This window comes from Amblyomma americanum, chromosome 9, assembly GCF_052857255.1.
Source record: "Amblyomma americanum isolate KBUSLIRL-KWMA chromosome 9, ASM5285725v1, whole genome shotgun sequence".
In the NCBI taxonomy this organism is placed as follows: domain Eukaryota; kingdom Metazoa; phylum Arthropoda; class Arachnida; order Ixodida; family Ixodidae; genus Amblyomma; species Amblyomma americanum.
In genome coordinates this window covers 142,830,326-142,844,190 of record NC_135505.1, presented here as the reverse complement: position 1 = coordinate 142,844,190, position 13,865 = coordinate 142,830,326, and the positions used below count along the sequence as shown (strand labels likewise).

General features: G+C 45.1%; 2 protein-coding genes across 2 annotated transcripts; both read right to left on the bottom strand.

Moving 5' to 3' along the window:
- Positions 1-979: 979 nt before the first annotated feature.
- LOC144104684 (uncharacterized) lies at positions 980-3,301 on the bottom strand. The gene is made up of 2 exons (XM_077637823.1): positions 3,208-3,301; positions 980-1,770 (listed from the first exon to the last, which is right to left on the bottom strand). The coding sequence occupies exons 1-2, from the start codon at positions 3,211-3,213 to the stop codon at positions 1,189-1,191; spliced, it is 588 nt and encodes a 195-aa protein (XP_077493949.1). The 5' UTR covers positions 3,214-3,301; the 3' UTR covers positions 980-1,188.
- Positions 3,302-10,267: 6,966 nt separating this feature from the next.
- Positions 10,268-13,188, bottom strand: LOC144104686 (uncharacterized). Its single transcript, XM_077637824.1, has 2 exons — positions 13,036-13,188; positions 10,268-11,557 (listed from the first exon to the last, which is right to left on the bottom strand). Exons 1-2 carry the CDS (start codon positions 13,039-13,041, stop codon positions 10,982-10,984), a joined length of 582 nt encoding a protein of 193 aa, XP_077493950.1. The 5' UTR covers positions 13,042-13,188; the 3' UTR covers positions 10,268-10,981.
- Positions 13,189-13,865: the final 677 nt, after the last annotated feature.

Below are 13,865 nucleotides of genomic sequence, written 5' to 3'. Positions count from 1 at the left end.
CATGAAGAGGCGCTCGCATCGGAAAATACCTAAAACTTCGTTCATCGTCTGGTTCATTACCGCCTGCCTAGTTTTGGCGCTGGCCATGATGAGGCGTTCGCATCGCAGAAAACCTAGGGTGCCTCGATGCCAGCGCCGGCATCGAGGCACCCTACGTCACGCTCACTCACGACTGAGAGATTGAAGTGTGCGCGAAGCAGCAGACGCGCCCATTGGCGCGTAGTGAAACCCTCTCCTAACCTCCTCACACTTCGCCCGCAAGGAGCGCTGCTAGCCTTGATTTTGCTCGAACGGCCGCCTTACTCCTATGTCATAGTCCTCCCTCCTTAGTTCTTAGTACTTAATACTCATTAGTTAACCAGTTCTGAACACTAAGCTTCATATTTCTGAACGTGACTTTTTTTTTTTTGCTCCCCAACATACTCGGCAAATGAAAACACGACTTTTGATTCGGAATCCTTTTTGCGACAGTTCGTGTCGGCCTTAGTAAGGATGTCAAGGGAGTTCCGCAAGAACATTTCGTGTTGTTGTAACATATATAATATTGCAACAACTAACTGGCAGCCTATGAAAAAAATCGGTTGGAATGTAATCTCTGCGATACCTTTTATTCGTGGCTCGTTTCATTCAAGCTTCATGTTCATGAGTGCAAAAACTGTTTCGCGTAAGGGCAGTCCGGTTTATTGCATGCACCTGGGTTGCCCGGTGTTGATAATAAAGGAAACTATACTCAATGATTAATTGAGATTGTGCTAGCCGGTTGCTGATAAAAACGTTTGGAAAACTGGACGTAATTTCTTGGAAAATCTGTCTTCCTGTCTGTGTATGTATGCTGATGCTGCCGTATCTCTGGGGACGTCTACGGTAGTTAGCAATTCGTATATACGTTTTTTTTTATTTATGCTCGCGTTTTCAGAACCTTTTATACGTAGCGGCCGGGTGAAAGTCGCGGGCTGTATAGTGACAAACAAAAAAGGGGCAGTATGTTCTCAACTTTATTCCGTCTTAATAAACAGGCACTAACAACAACGAAGTCACCGGGCTGTATGCTTAGAAGAAAATGAGAAATGGTCAATTACAGGCGCGGAATCTCTCAGCTGTTCAGTGATGGAAGAAGAGAACATATGCCGATATATTTTTTTTTCAAATGCGGATGAGCACAAAGAAGTGCTGAAGCTGTGTATTCTTTTAGCCGTGGATTCCCAGTCCAACACCGCCGACGCCACCAGCGCCGCCAAATCCACTCTGTCCGAACCCTGCCTGGTGACCACCAGCGCCTCCCTGGAATCCTGAAGAACCCTGCTTGTTGCCGGCGCCAAAGGTCTTGCCGTCGCCCGATGAGAAGCCGGAGCTGTGGCTGTATCCCTGGTTGTTGGTGTAAGACTTCACATCGCTGCCTGCGGCTCCACCGGTAAATCCAGCACCTCCAAGGTTTTGTCCAGCCGCACCGCCCTGGAATCCGGCCTGGTGGCCTCCGGCGCCGGAGCCGAAGCCAGACTGGAATCCGTGTCCCAGGCCATGGCCCAGTCCGGCACCGACGAGGCCGGGACCACCCAGACCAGGGCCTCCGAGACCGACGCCGCCTAATCCAACGCCTCCGAGACCAGCGCCGACAAGACCGCTGCCCAGCCCGGCGCCGTAGCCGACGCCTCCGAGGCCGCCCAGGGCTCCACCGCGGGCTTCGACGTCCTTCGCGGCTTCTTTCTTGGCCGCCTCTTCAGCCAGCGTCGCGTGCGCCGCGAAGGCGATCAGGAGAGTTGTGGAGAAAAACTTGGGACAAAAGAGACGACACGAAAATTAGGCCACTAAGTTATTGCAGGCAAGAAAACTTCGAATACATTGGGATTGTTTTTAACTTTTTTTTAATTGTTTTTAAATAAGATTTTTCTTCAAAAGCAACGAGAGAGACAGAGATAGACGCTGGTGTGGTCTGTGGATGTGAATTGAACAGCAAGGTAGACCTTATGTACGTGATAAAGGTCAATAATTTGATTAATAATCAACGCAGGAAAGACAACTTCACGAGCTTCACATACTCGGCAGTTCTGGACAAAAACATTTTTGAGCGAGGAACTATTTATGAACGCAATTTTTCAGGTAATGTAAGGTTTTGCTATAACAATCAATATGTCTAGAGGTCACCCGATCGCAGTATTGCATTTTTTTTTCTACTATTCACGTATTTGGTATTGTCAAACGCGTTCCCCGTTCTCTTTCTATGGCAGCCTTAGCATTTTGATGCGATCGATTGGAAAACTTTAAAAGAAAGATTTTGCTACATATCGGAAGAATTAGCCATTACCTAGAATATTTCTATCAGAGTATCGTACAATTTTCTAATTTTGAAAATCGTTGTCCGAGAATGTTAGACCTGAAAGTACGTGTAGGCGATTCAGTACACAGGTAACACCAAATATAAAATATTACAAAATTGTTATGTAAGTTACAGCAGTGTATCATGTTACATTTGAACTTTATTTTAATGTTAACCAATTACAAGTGGCGTTTCGCCCAGATTATTTCCCACTATTCTTGCAGTAAAGACGTTGTTTGCTTGCAGTACTTTGCAATCAATCTCATGCGTTGTGCATGCCACATATAGCATGTACAAAAGGATTATTTCGTTAAAACCTTTTCTTATTAACTGTTCACAACTATCCCTCACCAGGCACTCCTCAATAACGGCTATATAAGCTTGCCTTCATGGTATCTGTTTCGAAGTGACCGAGTTGCATGCATTGGTTCCAGTCTACTGCAGAACCTATGTGTCACCTTTGTAATCATCCTCTCAAAGCGTTCAGTTCTGCACCTTCGTAATTGGCAGCCCTGCTTAATCATACAAAGTTTCTCTACCATTTTAGACAAAGTTAAAATTTTTAATTAAGGTAAGCGGCAAGAGTATTGGAACATTTGTTTGTAACGTTTCAGAAACGTAAGAAAAAAAAAGATAACATTAGGAACAATGCGTGTATTACCGGTTTACCAACGCATTAGAAGAGCTTTGTTTAACGTTTCGCTGCTACCAGGGTATGAGCATTTACGTTCGCTGGCATACTCAATTGTACATGTCTCTATTTTAAGCACAGTTCTTATTAGTGCTAAGTTAAGGCTGTGTGAACACCGCCTGTCACTGGAAGCAGCAGCACTGCTTGATTCGCAATGCCCCATTACAGCAGAGACACCCTGGGCAGTTGGTACTGAACTCACCTTCATCTTGAAATTGGCAGTTGACTTGGATGTGGTCGGGGTGGTGTGGCTGAATGTTCCGTTCGCAGTGACGCTTTGCACTGCAGTCTCGGTAGCCTTTTATACTCAGTGGGAAATGAAGTTGCAACAAGCAGCGGCAAATGCCACGCTGGCGTGATTTTTGGCCGAGAAGGGGACTCGGGGCACCCAGAGAGGTTCCTGCCGTTTTTCCCCTCTCATCTTGAGATTTCCATTCCGAGAATTTACTTCTCTCACACAGTTTAACGTGCTTGCTTCGGACAAATTCGTTTCGCATCTCTGCAGCCTGCGACGTCTGTTCACCTTGAAGCATTCTGAGCATTTCAGGTCTTTCCTGTTACCATGGCGTTGCTGTTTTATTGCTTCGCTATGATCCTAAACAAGTCCAGGCTTCGTATTACTTGATAAACGCAGCACCTGATGCGTAAACACGGCAGGTCTTGGAAACTGTGAGCACATTGTTGTGAAACAACGTGTTTTTAAATGGCCATCAGATGTACGCAGCTTGCCAATTAATTAAAGGGAAATAAACATAAAGAGGTATGGAATAAGCTGGGAGTTAGTCGCTCATTCACAAATATAACACAGATTATTCTTAGTTTGTCGCGCTACCTTCTTTTCTGCGCCTTTCGCATGTGCCGAAGTCTTACGAGATGGCTAACGGCTCAGATGATTCACATTTATGTTTTCCTGACTGTATCCTGCGAAATAGCGTTTAATTTATTCGAACTGAATTTAATTGAACTGAGTTTAATTGAACTGAATTTATTGCCTGGTATTTCAGAATACCTTAAACCTTTAAAACGTTGCTAGTTCGAAATCTAAAAGAATGTTTTCAAACACAAATTGTCAGCCGCAGCTGAAGTCAGTTACAATAAAAACTACCCTACTTAGGCAGGCGAGTAACTAGAACATACCGATTTTTTAATTAGCCAAGTTTAGAGTTGTTGTTGCAGTTGTTGCTAGTGGCCGCAACCAAGACGCTGATCAGTTTTTAAAACGAAAAAAAAAGTCGGTCTCTTAACCTGGCAGCGAGCGGAAATCCGGTGCTTTTTTTTTTTTCGCACAAAATCGCAGTACATAGTCATCGCCAAATGCGCTTTTGTTGTTTATTTTTTTACTTGAAATATCTCAGATTTCCGATATGCGGGGTTTTACTCGAGAATTAGACTGGAACTAGTTGACAAAAAAGTTGTTCGATGTCGGTTTCGAAGAGATCTGGATTAGAGTGAAGGACGATGTTTGCGGGAAGACCGTTCCAGTCGATGGCTGTCCTTACAGAAAAAGGTTGAAACCCTTGTGCTTAAAGAAACTGGCTACAATGGCCAAGTGTTGTCTATATCACAGAAGACGCTACGCTACAAGTGTGATCTGTGCTGCTGCCACTGAAAGTTGCGTCTGTGGTACCTGCTTCCTAAATTTCAATAGAATGCTATTACAGAACGCACCTTCGCCGGCCACGCTGGTTTTATTATTTTTTCCTCATGATTATCCACATATTTCTTAGGTAACACTACTGCTCATGCGAAAGTGCGCAGATCGGGAGGCACCGACGTGTGGTTTCGTTTCAGTTCGGTATATTATATATTACAAAGGCTACTCCCACTAAGACCTGGTCGTGACATAAACGTTAGGAATAAATTACTACTAGCTAGCGTCCCTTCCACCTTTCGCATACCTATACATACCCAATGGTAAAAAGAGAATGAAATTACTAAGTTCGCATTAATCGTGATCGCAAATTGGGAAAGAAAAACATTCCCCTACGCTTTTCTTGCTTTCGATGAGTGTGGATTTCATTCATATGTATCTCATAACGAGACCCCCGTTTCCTGTAGTATTCTGCGCACACACACATACACACGCACATGTACACACGCACATCGGCAAAGCGCTGTTGTTTTCAGGTTTGATTTTCTGCTATTTCAACAATAGTGCACATTGGTTCTTTGAATAATTAAAATTGCAATCACTTGGCGTCGCAATAGTTAAGCTATGCGTGTAGCTCTCATCGCCTCAATGTTTTCCTGCTATTACTACAATTTGTGTGCTGAACATGAAAGTGCAGAAAGCTTGCGTTACCGCACAGCATATGTCGCCCACCTAAATTGCTGCCGTTTTTTCAAAACGTCCTTCAACCTTCGCCGCTTACCTAAACGAAATGCCGGCAGCTAACTTGTCAGGTCCTGTTTAAGCTCCTGAGGAAAAGAACCGTAGCAGCCAGTGCCTTTTCACATTTTGAAATTGCTGGTTGGCTATTCTAATAATCCATTTTGTTTGATGGCCGGCTTTTATTCAACAGACGCTGACGGACATGACCACTTTACTCTCAAAGCTGACTAGCCCAACATGCACTGACTTCACTAGCCTTCCTGTGTTTTGAGTATCTTTATTTTCAATCAATTCACGGCTGATTCGAAAACATATACACAGATTGATTGATTGATTGATTGATTGATTGATTGATTGATTGATACCATTATGGTAGCGCACCTACCCTACAACTCGAGGGGTGGGTAAGTGCCCTTATGAAGTGTGCTATAGTGGTTGGAGACGGCGGAGCCTCGAAATCAATCGATACCAGTTTTATTGCCAATAAGCATGAGGGGAATATTCACAGAGGCGTGACATTGTGTTGTTGGGAATGCTATGAGTCTAGAAGCTGTTGCTGTCTTTGCAGCAAAGTGTTGTGTCTTTCTTTCATAGTTGTGTTTGCGGATCCCTCCCTACACGTCTGTCGGCACACAACCAGACATCACTTCAGGTCATCTATAGTCGGATACAACTCAAGAACGCAGCGGCTTTTCGTCGTCAAAGGATCCCCTTCCATCCAATGGCGTCGGCCGATTCTCATGACAGTGCTAGCGTGACAATGAAAGGAGTGGAAGATGGGTGGGGATTGTCCCCTTCCTCCATGATCGGGGATAGACCTCTCTGTCGATTGTGGCACCGCTCCCTTTTTCTTAAGTATAGCTAAGACAAACAGTTACGCACTTTTTCCATTGACGTTAAAGACCTGTACTATTCCATTCTTCATGACATAATTTGCATTAGTGAAGTGACCGACAGTCATGCAGCCGCAGCTTTACAAAACGCACCTGACATTTCCGTAAACCACTTTTTAGACCTGCTGCAAACTCACTTTGAGTCTAGTTTCGCGGAATGGGGTGATCGCGTCTTCACAGAAAAGAAGACATTTTCAAAGGACCATGTATAGCTCTGCTGTTCAGCGATCTTTATATAGCAACGCACGGCGGGACCTATTTTTTAGGAATCTAAAGTCGCAAGGGCTTCCGTTTTGTTAATGATTATCTCATTTCGATTGTTTTCTCTGATCCTCTTACGTACACCACTTGTTTTAATTAAACCCATGAATTTCTCGTCATTGGAAGCATCAAGATCCTTTATTTGACACTGTATTTCACTGCCCAGCATGTGTGCTGGTCTTCGGAACCTATAGAGAAGCGTCACGTTTGTAAACAAAGGTGGCGCTGCGGTTGGCAGCGACGCGGGGTGTAGGCAAAACGCAGCACGCCTACACTGCATGCGCCAAGCAATGCTCCCTTCGAAACCAACTGGTGCATGCGAATATTTCAAAGCGTGCGCGCCGCTTGTGGTTAGAAACATTTTTGTTGATGCTCGGAGAGTCACTTTTTCAGCCTGTTCGCCCGACGGAATTAGTAGGCGGAGTGCTGCATCGGGTACTTCTCCGGTCCTGGTTGGCGACAAGTAACAGCGCAGCGCTACGGCGGGTGCAAGCGCGAGGTATGGGGAGGAACTAATCGTCCACAGTTCTCAACTTATGGGCCGATAAAGCATATCCGATTGCTATTGCGAGATAGGACGACGTGATGCACGACGCGAATCAGCTTTCTCACACGACGAACCTTGTAATGTGCTTCCTATTTTCACCGAGCCGCTTCACTCCGGAGACCTTGGAAATCAATGAACACTACAGCTGCTCTGAATAAGGCAAATGCGATCCGAGAGCTCCGCGAGCGCATGCAAAGATGTTTTCCTCGAGCTCCAAACGAAATTTACACTCACTCTAGTAAAGCTTTGTAGGGGCTAGTTGGTTGTACATACTGAGACTGGGGAGCGCTACAATCAGGACAAGGGGACAACACCACATAAGAACACCACGAGCTCTTATGTGCTGTAGTCCCCTTGCCTTGATTGTAGCGCTCCCCAGTCTCAGCACAACACTTCAGTCCGGACCCCGTAGAGTATCTGTTACGGGTCCAATTGGAAGTATTCTTGGAAATGAGGCGGAGAGTTTGAAGGATGCTTCACTCCCGCCACCGGTTGGCCCGGTATTGCACTGCTTGCGGGATCGGCCTTGTCTTTAGCGCGTCTTTACTATCCTGTCTTTCTATCCCATCTTTCAACTCTTCTACTATCTGCACGTGGTAGCGATTGTGGCTCAGCTTGAGCCAGTGAGCAGGCCTGTGCACTTTCCATTTCTTTCTTCCTGGCAACAACTTCTCTCTCTCTCTCTCTCTCTCTCTCTCTCTCTCTCTCTCTCTCTCTCTCTCTCAGCACACTCACTCCTCTAAGTTATAAAATTATGCTTCTTATTTTAGAATTTATTCATGTGTGCGCATTCTGCTTGATCGGAGTGGCTTTTGGCGTGGAATTTGCTGTGTTCGCCAGGCTCTGATCGACCTACAATGTGAAAATTCAAATAATATGGGAAATAACACTGCGCGACTTTGTCGAGCATATAGCGTCGTTGGACCGGTACGTGTTAAAACGACAACTTGTTTAAATTCGCGAAAATGAAAACAGAGAAAAAACCATCGTGTGTGCTACTACCCGAGTCCGGTGCTTCTTCAAGCGTGGAACGGTGTGAACGCTGAAGGCCACTGGCAGCAGTTTTTGGCATTTTTTTTTTTGCGCGAAGTGATACTAGGGACGTTTTCCGGGTGATAAGCATCTGAAAATGACCTCCTGCGTTCAGCTTACGATCCCAAGTGCACAGAATATCGCGCCTAAACTTACGCTGAGAGCACGACATAATGATAACGAGTTTCAGGTGTTAATTGATTTTTGCGCTGTTCACCGCGTGACCGAACGGCGCACCGATGCGAAGTCAGAGACACGAACCAACCTATTAGATTTGAATGCATAAACGCAATGTAATGATCCAAGAGGCGAAACGAGCTCGGCGGTAATAATTAGTCGCGAAGCAGACCCGTCGCCGAACTTGTCCATGCTCTTCGGCCCTTGCCCGTCGCTTTCGCGCCTATCTGACTACAATAAACTCGTGGAAACTTATGCCGCTTCCTTTCTTCTGCATTGCGACTCAGCAAACCGCACCACAGTTTGTCGGCGTGCCGTGAATTGTGCCCAAAAACACGCAAGCGCGGCGCACCCAATGCGGAAGGTCCCGCTTTTTGCCTATACACAACGAAAGTCACTGCTGACGCCAGTGCCTTCGCACTTCTTGGACGTCATGGCCTAACGCTTGTCTGTACGGGGGAAGGCATTTACTTCTTTATGATTCGTGCCTCTCAATACTCGTAACACAAGGCATTTTTGTGTCATGCTTCAATAATGCCCTAAAAAATGGTGTACGCATATGATTGTATAAGGATAAAACAGCGCACCTGCACAAACTATGGAGGAAGAGACAAGACGAACCGCTGGCCTACAACTGAAGAGTTGGTTGAGAGCGTCAGCGTTCAAGTGAAAAAATTAATACTGTGATATCCTGACACACAAGTTTAGTCTCCCAGTCGCAGAAAATGTGGCTGACCTACGCTCAGAGAAACAGAAGTTCGTGCACTTTTTTAGCACACAAAAAGTACCAAGGGTGATATTTGGGGAGTCGTACACTGATGGCGAGTGATATAGGTGTGATCTTGACAAAGCATGCATAACGGATAGGGTGACTATATTCGTTCGCCAGATGAGCTATATAGAAAATATATGATGCATGGGCGCGACCTCGCGCAATCGTTTCACCATAGAAAAGAAAAACTTTAAAAACCTTCATTTAGAGTGGTCTACTTTTTAGAATGTGATTCATAAAAACAAAAGACCGGTTATACTCATCTCTACGTTTGAGGAGTTCCCGGGTTCGAACCCGACCGCGGCGGCTGCGTTTTTATGGAGGAAAAACGCTAAGGCGCCCGTGTGCTATGCGATGTCAGTGCACGTTAAAGATCCCCATGTGGTCGAAATTATTCCGGAGCCCTCCACTACGGCACCTCTTTCTTCCTTTCTTCTTTCACTCCCTCCTTTATCCCTTCCCTTACGGCGCGGTTCAGGTGTCCAACGATATATGAGACAGATACTGCGCCATTTCGTTCCCCAAAAACCAATTAATAATAATAATAATATTATTATTATTACTATTACTATTATTATTATCATCATTATTCATCTTTCGTAATCGTTCTGTAGCTGCAATGAATGCCTTTGAATATCCGTCGATGTCATTACTCTTTACACTGCATCGCTTTCACACAAACATCACCCGTTCTGTCTAAGCAAAACGTACCATTTAATAAATAAATAAATAAATAATTGTTTTTTGAGGGAAAGGAAATGGCGCAGTATCTGTCTCATATATCATTGGACACCTGAACCGCGCCGTAAGGGAAGGGATAAGAGAGGGAGTGAAAGAAGCAAGGAAGAATTAGGTGCCACAGTGGAGGGCTCCGGAATAATTTCGATCACCTGGGGATCTTTAACGTGCACTGACATCGCACAGCACACGGGCGCCTTAGCGTTTTGCCTCCATAAAAACGCAGCCGCCGCGGTCGGGTTCGAACCCGGGAACTCCGGATCAGTAGTCGAGCGCCCTAACCACTGAGCCACCGCGGCGGGGTACCATTTTTTTATGTTTCTATGTTCTGACAAAGGCACTGAATGACATCTTTTCTGCGGTAAAAATGGAGTCATCATTAAAACATATTATCGAAGCACGAAAGAGATGTGTGCGATGCTTGCATGAAGTCTTTATTCAGTATTTCTTGAGGCTTCTTTTTTAATGGCTGAAAAGGGCAAGTGGACGACGCATTAAGCCCAAACAAGCTAACGATGACGATGAATTTTAATGGGGAATGGGAGGCTTGGCAAAAGGTCACCATGGCGCAAACACAAAGTGATTTGTTTGCACAAAATGAGGTCGAAGTAGTAGGTAGCCAGGGGCACTTAGGAGATCGAACACGAAACAAGTTGAAGCAGCAACACCTGAAATAAAAAAAGAGAAATGTATTAGTACACATTACGCATCATGAGAATGTTTTAATGAGACCGATATTCTTTTCCGATTCCCAAACCATGCGCTTAAGTTTTATGAACAATTACTTTTAATTTCAGTATTTTACTTCAAATAAATTTTATTTTATGTTAACGAAGAGCTTTCCATAAAACATTGAGAACAATGAAGAAAAGTAATTAAATTCCTACACGCTGTCCATATTTATCTTCCACAGCACTTAACTGTACAAAAGAGAGAGCCCTTATAAAAATGACCTATACACAGTCTATAGACTTAATATTAACTCTATTGCCTTTCTATAGATACCTCTTTTTCTCTATTCATAGTCTATAAACTGTCCCTAACCAAACGTCTACTAAAAGGGTATGGCTATAAACCTATAGATTGTCTACAGACTGTATGGGATTTGTATTGCCTACACACTATTCCCTAATACTTGTCCATAGAGAGTCTGTAGACTTTACAGACAAAACTCTATGGACAGTCCACAGACTGTGTAAAGAAATTTTTGTAAGTGGGATACCTTTATCTGTGGATACCAAAGCCCGCGTGACCAACTCTAGCGGTCTTCCCAAAGGAGGACTGTCCGAGTCCAGCCTGGTGACCAGCGGCTCCACCCTGGAATCCAGAGGATCCCTGCTGATGTCCGGTGCCGAAGCTCTTGCTGTCACTGGCCGAGAAGCCCGAGTTGTGGTTGTATCCCTGGTTGTTGCTGTATGCATTGACGCTCCTATGGGAGGAACCACCGGCGAAGCCTGCAGATCCCTGGTTGTGCCCTGCAGCGCCCTTCTGGAAGCCGGCCTGGTGTCCTCCGGCAGAGGCGCCGTGTGCAGACTGGAAGCCACCGCCGACGCCGTGACCCAAGCCGACTCCACCCAAGCCGACTCCGTGTCCGAGACCAGCTCCCACAAGAGCGGGGCTGCCGACCACTCCGGGACCGACAAGGCCCGGGCCCACACCGACGCCGTAGCCCACGCCACCCAGGACGCCTCCGCGTCCTTCGATGTCCTTCTTCTCTTCCTTCTTTTCGTCCTTCTTCGTCGCCTCTTCGGCGAAAGCGACGCAGGCCACGAAGCCAAGGAGAGCGACGATTGCGAAAGTCTGCGTCGTGGGAATTGAACAAATTTACTGAGTTCTCATTTAGTTAGCACTGGCTGTTAAGCGATACAGCGATGTTTGACATCGGGGAAAGAAAAGCATGTTCTAAGTTCCAGTATACAGTCTGATGGGTATGCATGTTTAAAACCTAAAATTTTGGCTTTGCGGACCATCAGTCGGGGCGCTGGTTATACAGCGTCTCTCGTTTCCCAAGTCCAGCATTGTGTGACCTCACTTTTATTTGTGAGGCAACTGTCGAATATTGTAAGAGACTATTATGAATATACTCATAGAAATTGTCTAACCTTCCGAACCGTAGCAAAATCTTGGTCTTAAAGTTTGTCCTGAGTTTACACCGAGTAGTTAAGACTGCCATAGAAAGGCACTATGGCATGTCTTTATAATAAATAGCAGAAAACTACAATGATGCCGACGGGGATCTACGGTTATATTGATCACTATGGAGCAAAATCACGATATGCGATAAAACTGCGTTCATAAGAAGTTCCCGTTGAAAAGAATAAGCATGTCAAAAATATCTGGGTATGCGTATCACCCAGTTCAGCGTGATTGTCCAAAACAATTCTTTTTATCAGGTTCAGATTGTTACCAAGTGCAGACTTCGTACCAAATGCAGATGATCTGATAAATGACAAATGCTCTTGCAACCAAAATTGAGGGCTGCGGGGAACATGCACAATGGGCGCGGAGTGTATAACGGATTTTCTGGTGATTCAATGCAGTTGCAGAGCAACCAACCTGCGAAAATTATAGTAAAAAGTTCTGTGAACGTGCATGTATTTTCAGAGTTCATACGAGATAATTTTTTTAAACAAGGTAACTACTGTGCTCGAATGCATCCCGCAGAGATAAATATGACCCCACAGATAGCCCCAATGTGGATATCTGGCGTCCCTTCGCTCCATTTTTATCTTAACTGCGAGGAAAAGAGACTAGCAGATCTGTGAAAGTTCCTGGTCTTCCTGTGTAAAATCACTTGAGATATCAGTAACATGAAACAAAACGAGTCAACGGAAGGGGATTCATAATCCGCTAACCAAGGTTTCGACAAGACGACTTCATTCTCCTACACAAACAGAGACAAGTCAGGTAAGCCCTGTTTCCTGTATTCAAATTTTCTGTATTGAAGATCCGCATTACCAAACTGCCAATAATAGCGGATAAGAAGTAATATGACGAACGCGTGGTTCGTGTCACTCAAGCAAGAAACGTATCATGGCATACAACCACGTTACATTGCAGTGGCACCAAAGCATAATATGAGTGCGACATCTTCTGTTAGCTAGAAGAGGAGATAGCACCCTTTGGAAGCGCCCTGCACAACAGCCTAAAGTCATTCAACGTCAACTAAAGAGCTAGTTTCTTTAAATGCGCAATAAGCACTGCTTTTAAGTCATAAGATACACTGTATAAACTTGCAGTAGCTGTTGAACGTCACGAAATCTTCAACACACGCTCACCCTCATGTTTGCGCTGCCGAATATGCAACTCTTGACTGCCTCCTGCCTTGGGATGGTGCACGACACTTCGGTAGCTGCCGATTTGTCGATTCCGCACTGTGTCTCCCTTTTTATACTACCTACCTGCACAAGGGATGAGAACAAACAAGAAGGAAAAACAGTGACACGTTCTAGGAGTCACCGGGCAATACGTTTGTAAGCAGCAACAAGCAAGGCAACGCCAGAAGGAACGTTACCCCCCGTTCCATTTAACTCCGCACTGTTCGATTCCTGTTCATTCCGAGAAGCGCACATCCATACTCTTTCGTTGGCGTCCTTCCCTCCCTCTCCGAACTGTGGCGGGTGTGAGGAGGAAGAGAGTTTCTCCCGGCCTTGATCCCGGCAGCAACGATGACGTCACCCTCTGCGAATACACAAGGTCACCTTTACGCAGCTTTCTGCTTGGAAAGTTGCTCCGCTTGCAGGGCACCCGAGGACTGAAATCGTTTGCAAGCATGAGATCTTCAAAGAAAGTGTTTCTTCTCAATGTTTTTTTTTCTCTTTTATTTCAGTAATTTCTCAAATGGCCTACTGGGGCCGTGTTTCTGCCTTCCAAAGCAAGGCATTGTACACGCCCTATACTCATCTCCTATACTTTTCCTTCACGTAAACAATTATTCGCAGAGTCGATTGCATTACGTCTTCGATAATTGGAATTTGTGACATGTTTACACAGCAGAGAAACAGATGATCGCTACCCAGTAATGATTGCACCAAATTGATGAAACGTTATAGAAAGCGACCGAATGCTTTGACCGGTATGCCAAGTATATATTTCATTGCGGCTATTT